Source organism: Hibiscus syriacus, unplaced genomic scaffold (assembly GCF_006381635.1).
Source record: "Hibiscus syriacus cultivar Baekdansim isolate YM2019G1 unplaced genomic scaffold, ASM638163v2 tig00110388_pilon, whole genome shotgun sequence".
Taxonomy (NCBI): domain Eukaryota; kingdom Viridiplantae; phylum Streptophyta; class Magnoliopsida; order Malvales; family Malvaceae; genus Hibiscus; species Hibiscus syriacus.
The window spans coordinates 1,288,743-1,295,987 of NW_024062718.1; the positions used below are offsets into that span (position 1 = coordinate 1,288,743).

The window sequence follows — 7,245 nt, forward strand, 5'->3', positions numbered from 1 at the left end:
AGTTTTTAAACTGATGACTAAAGTCGGTTAAATAAAACATAAAAGGGATTATTAATAAATTAACTGATCCTATTCTCATATGTAATGAGATAAAGAAAGGTAGAGTAGTAGGCTGCCTTCAACGCCAGATTGAGAACAACCTCCATAGAAGACCTCCAGTTATGAATTATCCACTATTAAACTCAATCCTACAATCACAATATTAAAAGTCTTATCCTCTATTAATTGAATTGGACGGTCAATTCATAAAAGGGACATTAATAGAATTTACCTTAAATTAAAATAAAAAATCATTTCTGTATCGTACTCTACGTTCCGGTCCTTTTCATCACTGCCAAAGCAAATTGCATCCAACTCCCTCTCTTTAATCTTAACCGTTGGATTCTCCAATCCACAATATTCTCTCTGATATGCTGATTATAAAACGAAATATCAGTTTTTTTTATTTGTTACATAGCAAAGAAAACCCTAATCGAATCATCAGGAAAAGAGAGGTGCCGCTTCTTTTGCTCTTTATCTTTTCCTCACATTTTCAAGGATTCTTACTACTGCTATTACGCACTAAATAAGGAAACTTCTCTTTTCTCTCTAACCGCAGAAAAAAAAGGCAATCTTTAGGGTTTCCTTTCCTCCTTCCTAACTTTTAACTTTTGTTGTGTGATTTTCTTCGCAGCCGAACAGCGATCAAAGCAAATGGAGGATCCTACGGTCATCAATGGCGAAGTGGAGGACCAGACGGTGGATAATTTCTACGACGCCGATGAAACCAAACTAACCCTTCTGAATACCAAAATCAAAAGGCTTGAAAGTCAGAAGTTGGACCTGAGCAACGAGAACAATGATTTGAAGGAGAGGATCGAGAAAATAACCTTGGAATTTGATCGACTACGGAATCAGGAAGCAGAGATGCGGAAAGAAATGGATCAGTGGGAAGAAGATAAGAGGGTTCTGGAATCAGTCACCGCGAGATCGGCTTCTCTTGAAACCGAGGTTGCCAGGCTTCAACATGATCTGATAACTTCGTTGAGTGAAGTCGATGAAGCGAACAAGGAGTTGATTCGGTTAAAGGGAGATTTGGAAGAGAAAGGGGCGTTGATCGAGAGATTGGACAGGGAAATCACCGAATTGAAAAGAGAGAAAGTTGAGGGCGAGCAGAGAGAGAGGGAGTTGGAGAGGAAATTAGGAGTTTTAGAAGTGGGGGAAACAGAGGAGAGGAGCAAGAGAGTTAGAACCGAAGAGGAAATGAGGGACAAGGTGAATGAATTGATGAATAAAGTTATGGAGCTCGAAGCAGAATTGGGGAGAACAAGGGTTGAACTGGAGACGACTAAGGAAGAAAAACGAGAATCCGAGGAGAAGGCCACGCGGCTGCAGATGAAGTTGTTGGAGTTGAAAGAGAAGGTGGAGAAGAAAACTTCTGAGGGCATCAATGGCAAGTCTAGGGAGATTGCGTGGACTGCTGGGAGTAATGGTAAAGGTCCCAGCGTGACGCCGATTGTGGCAGCTGGAACGGCCGGTGCCATAGTCGTTGCGACTGCTGCGGTGTATCTTTGCTGTAGGAAGAGGTCGTGAATCAATGATTACTGGTGCATGATGATGAACAAGGTTAGGATATTTATTATTATATTAATAATGAATTTGGGTCTCGAATATTTGATAGGCAGTTGGGTTTTCAGTTTTTTGCCCATGAATCTCACTTCTACATATATTATGTTGTTTGGTAGTTGAGTGTAAAACAAGTGTTGCACTTGTGTTTAGTTTTTCTTGAAGGAATTCCTGCAGTTTGGCTTAATGTATTCAAGCAAGCTACTATTACAATTTTTCGTTTATGGTTGTTTGTGACTTTGTAATGCAAAACAAATTGCATCATTGATATGTTTTCTTTTTATCATGGTTTAGGAATTTCCATGCGTTGTGTTTGGTTTGTTCAGTTGTATGATTTTGGTCAAATTGTATACCTCACCTACTGTCCTTTACATGTGTACTTTTAGTTCAAGGTTAATATATTTAAAAATAATATTAAACATGTAGTGGTTTTGTGGCATATACATTTTTTAAAATATTTTTATAATTGGACAAATACGTATATGTCATCTCATTACTTGCTTAAAAAGTAAAAAATACACATTTTTAAACATTGTTTCGAAAAATAGGGAGATTGTACATTTTAGACTTTTTTTTTTGATAAAACATTTTAGACAATTCATATGGGGGATGTCTGCATGTGTTAAACACGAAATTGAAGAGTTGGTCTGTTATGAAGGATGGATAATTCATATGGGGGATGCCTTCATGTGTTTTTTGATTTGGTGAATCGCAAGGTGCTCCATGTTTTTGCTGTGTCTACGCTAGCTACACCAATCATGTTTTGCTTTGCTTATAGATAATATTTTATAGTTGAATAAGGAGCATTTAGGTTTTGACATATGTGGCCGAAATTCTATTTAGTCTAGGTGGAAATAAAAATTAAAATGAATTATTAAAAAAGTTGTATGAGCTATCTACTTAGACCTAAGGTGTAAATAAATAAGGTTATCTTAGTTTTTGTTTGTTCAAGTTTGAAGGTGTTAATGTTCGGTTCGTGTTTATTTAAATTTTTAATATTGTGTTCGTTTATTGTTCGTTTGTAGTTTGTTTGTTTGTTCATTTTGTAATTTGAGTGCTTAAATTTCTTAAAATTCACAATTTAAATTTAAATTTTTACCATTCATTCAATTTAGTCTATATCTTCATTGATATTTATAATTTAAAAATAAAATAAAAGGAAAAGGTGAATCAGGTAAAAAAAAAGCTTGTTCATTGTTTAGTTTTTGTTTATATTATTCTCGTTCATCCGTTTTAATTGAATATGAAAATTTTATCCATATACGTTTATTTAATTTAACAAACGAACATAAATGAATGTTATATGAATAGTTTATTGAACATTTTGTTCATTTACATCCCTAACTTAGATCAAAATGGTGATGGATAAGAACCATAAGGTAATAAACAGATGGTACGAATTGAAAAATGTAAATTATAAGATTGATTATTTCCGTTTAAATTTTGTTGAATATTTTTTGTTGAATTTATAAAATATAAGATTCGATTATTTTTGTATTTATTTAATTAAGATGTTATCTTGATTTAGGGGTAATTATTATTAGACTTTCAATTATTATTGATGTGATATGATATAGTGAATATGTAAAATTAAAAAGGATAAATTATACCAATGATAATTAATATTATAGTGAATTTTAATTTTTTTTATTGAAATTTCGAAAATAATTGATTAGCTATTTTGTAAGGATGAAGCTCGCATTTGATAAGCATCGATTTTAGATCCAAATTTTCCTGACATTATCTCAAGGTATTTGATAAGTTCTGTGTTGGAAGAAAGCAAAAGGCTGGAAGACCTTATCTCTCCTCTATCTACAAATCTTTCCTTGCCGAGTTGCCATTAATTGAGGACTGTGGGGTAACAAACTTTCTATTCAAAAGCAAAGTATTACCAGCTTCAGCAGATTTAAGTTTTGCGTAGCAAATATCGCAAATACGGTCAGATTTTCTTGGAGTCGGAACTAATGATGCTTTCAAAGTTTTCTTGGAACTGCAAGAATGACAATGCGTGAATGTCTCGTTAATATACGGTTAATATATGATGTTACTAAATATATTAAAAAATATTTAATAAATTCGATTTAATATTACCAAAAATATTGACTAATAATAATGTAGTAGGATTAAATTATGAAGAAATATTAAAAAATTGTGCAACCGGCAAACTTAACTTGTCGGTTCGTATCGATCTAAATTAAAAATGTATCGATCCACAACGATATAACAGGTAAAACTATGACAAAACCGGTATTGAAATGATAAAACCGGTAAAGCGGTACCAGATATATTTAAAGTGTCGGTACTTTAATATAAGGATCGATACTTCGTTAATTTAAAAGAGAAGCATTTTTTAGCGTTTATAAAGTGTTGATACATTAAAAAAATGTATCGATCCACAACGATATAACAGGTAAAAATATAATAAAACCGGTATCAAAATGATGAAACCGGTAAAACGCTACCTGATATATTGAAAGTGTCGATACTTTATATAAGGATCGACACTTTGTGAATTTAAAAGAGAAGCAGTTATAGCGCCTATAAAGTGTCGATACTTTAAAAAATGTATCGATCCACAGCGATATAATAGGTAAAAATATGATAAAACCGGTATCAAAATGATAAAACCGGTAAAACGCTACCGGATATATTGAAAGTGTCGATACTTTCGTAAGTACGTGTAATAAATTATCGATACTTTCAAAGAAATACGTAATTATCCTTTCGAAAGTATCGACACCTGACATAAAAGTATCGACACTTTTGTATTTGTATCGATTAAATATAAATAACATATCCGATGAAAATATAAAGGCCATAGCTAAATATCCTCTGAAAATAGATAGAACAGACGAGTTTTTGAAATCGAAGCGTAATTGTTGCTGCATTTCAGAAGGCGTTTCTAAAACGAAGTTTGTTTGTTTGTTGTTGCAGTCGAATCGAAAAGTATGTTGTCAAAACCCTAGTTTTTTTATTATTATAGTAATCGCGAATAGGGTTTTTATGTGTTGTTTGGGGTTTTGGAGTAAAGAAGCATTTGAGACCGATTGCAGGTAGAAAGTGATATTCAAGGTAAAATATAAATGTCGATACTTTTATTAAATATTATAGGTAGAAAATGATATTATAGGTTGTATAAATGTGCCGACACATTTTGTAGTGGCCATTCAAATTCTTTTGAAGAAAACTATTTTACCACAAGAGTAGTTATCTATATTTGTATATTGAATAAAGTGTATGTAACAAAATAATTTGATTTGCATAAACTGATATATGAAGGAAAAATGGAGTCAATGGGTTGGAAAATTGTTGGTGGCGCAGATGACTTTGAAATTGAGGTCGAGACTCGAAAGCAACCAAAGGGTGAATATATGTACTTCTAGTAAGTGTCAATGTCTTTTTGTTATTATTGTTGAAATGGTAATTGGATTAAAGTATCAATAAACTTTAAATTGATTACAAATTTTAAATGTTGACAGTATGACCGAATCCAAAAGGATGAAGGAATATGGCACACAGAGCGGTTCGGTATGTAAAATGAAATTGACATTGAGAATTATTTAGTGTTAATGTATTGATTAATAAACGTTTATGTTTAATATTAGGTGACAAAAGATGTGAGGTCCAAATGGAATTCGATGAGTTATGCTGAAAAGGAACCTTACATCACACAGTCAAGGAATGATAGTAAAGAATACAAAGAACAGAGGAAAGCACATGAAAATAAGATATTCATTAAACTTGTAAATACGTTGATACAAAATATATAAGAACTATAACATTATATATTGTTAAAAAATGTAGGAAGTGTCGACAAGATGCAGCATTAAAATGGTGAATTCATTAATTAAACACCTTAAGGAGAAGGGTCAGTTGAATGTGCTGGGAGAAATAGGTTTTGGATCGTTGGTAGGAGTAAGGGATCGACCTATTCGGAGGGAATTGTGTCGATCCTTGATGGCGCAATTTGATGTCAGACAATGTATTGCTAAGTATGGTGATTTTTCATTTCCTCTTGGGATCCCATGTGTTGCAGCCGTATTGGGGGTAGAAAATGAAGGCAAAAGTGTTGTAGAAGTCTGTAAGAGTAAGGACTGGAAAGCACTTGCCTCCAAATATGGTTTGAAGCAGAAGGTGATATATGCTGAAATTGAAGAGGAAATAAAAAGTGGATCTGAAGACCAGAGTTCTATTATACCTTGTATGTATCTTTCTTTGTCCAACGGGTGATACGTCAACGAACAAGGAATATATGAAGCTCATTTACGATGAAGGCTTGAAGGGTGAATTCAATTGGACTGAATATATCCATTCGAGATTGATTGAATCAATAATCACCTTTAAAAAGGGCAGCCAGAGATACCTCAAATGGTGCATAGCAATCTTAGAGGTGAATGAGTTGAAGAACTTTTTTGTGTTTTTATATAAAATGATAGTATAGTTATTATATAAAAATATAAATTTTATTATAAATGCAGGTTGCACTGTTCGATTTTTGGTCAGGCTGTGAGGCAGTACCGACTTATGAAAGAACCGGAGTGGCACACATCCGTGCATGGGGGAAGGAAGAGGTGGTAAGAGTGATGATGAAGTTGAAGTTGGATAGAGCGAAGAAGCAAGAAAGGGTAATAAATGTAATTAAATAATATTAAGAATATAATCAATGTCTTAATATTGTAATTTAATTTTGAAGGTTATTGGCAAGGATGTAGAGAAGGTAGTGGAGGCAGAGGAGAAGAAAGGAAAGATGGTTGTATTGGGGGATGACGGTGAGGGGGACGACGATGAGGGAAAACAGAGTAACTTCGACATTTTGATGTCTGAATTGGCTGATATAAAAAAAATCCAATTTTATATCATGCAAAGACAATTAAGAGTCGAAGAGAAACTTGATAGAGTCGAAGAAAAACTTGAGAGAGTCGAATATACACTTGAGAGGCATAAGGGGGTAATGGAAGGAAAAATAGATGGAGTGGTGAAAGAAGTAGAGGTGTTGAGGGGTGAAGTGGTGAAAGAAGTTGAGGTGTTAAGGGGTGATCTTAAGATGGTGACGGGTGAAAAATTTGAGGGAGTGGTGAAGGAGGTTGTGGAATTGAGGAGTGAACTTACGGGGGTGAAGGGGGTGGTTGATAAATACTTGGATGAAGGAGATCAATTGAAGGGTGAAATAAAAGAGATGAAGAGCTATGTAAAGAAAAAATATGATGAACTGAAAAAATATGAAGAAGAAAAGAGGGAGGAGGAAGAAGAAGAGATGAAAGAAAAGAGGGAGGAGGAAGAAGAAGAGATGGAAGAAATGAGGAGGAAGGAAGTCGATGTCATTTATACACCTGAGAGTGTTATAGCAGCAGATTTGGATTCGGAATGTCCTGCACACTAGAAGAAGAAGCAGAAGGTAAGTTGAATAAAAGAAAACTTAATTTGATCTTTATTATGTTGTTGTGACAAAAATTTGTATGCAAAATTGTAGGTTGAAAAACGGATATTCCAAGCGGAATTGATGACATCGAAGCTGCAATTTGTGATTATTTATGGAATAGTGAGTTAGAATCGGGGTAAGTGAAATATATAGCTTTGTGAGTGATATTTAAATATTTCATGACAACATGTTAATCCTAATGATTCATACAGATATTCTGT

General features: G+C 33.7%; 1 protein-coding gene across 1 annotated transcript; it reads left to right on the forward strand.

Annotated features, from left to right (window-relative positions):
• The first annotated feature begins 403 nt into the window (after positions 1 to 403).
• On the forward strand, positions 404 to 1,796 carry LOC120122940 (peroxisomal and mitochondrial division factor 2-like). The gene is made up of 2 exons (XM_039141975.1): positions 404 to 494; positions 674 to 1,796. The coding sequence occupies exon 2, from the start codon at positions 694 to 696 to the stop codon at positions 1,570 to 1,572; it is 879 nt and encodes a 292-aa protein (XP_038997906.1). The 5' UTR covers positions 404 to 494; positions 674 to 693; the 3' UTR covers positions 1,573 to 1,796.
• Positions 1,797 to 7,245: the final 5,449 nt, after the last annotated feature.

Coding starts and splice junctions, on each gene's coding strand:
- LOC120122940 (XM_039141975.1), top strand. CDS start 694: ATGGAGGATCCTACGGTCATCAATGGCGAAGTGGAGGACCAGACGGTG.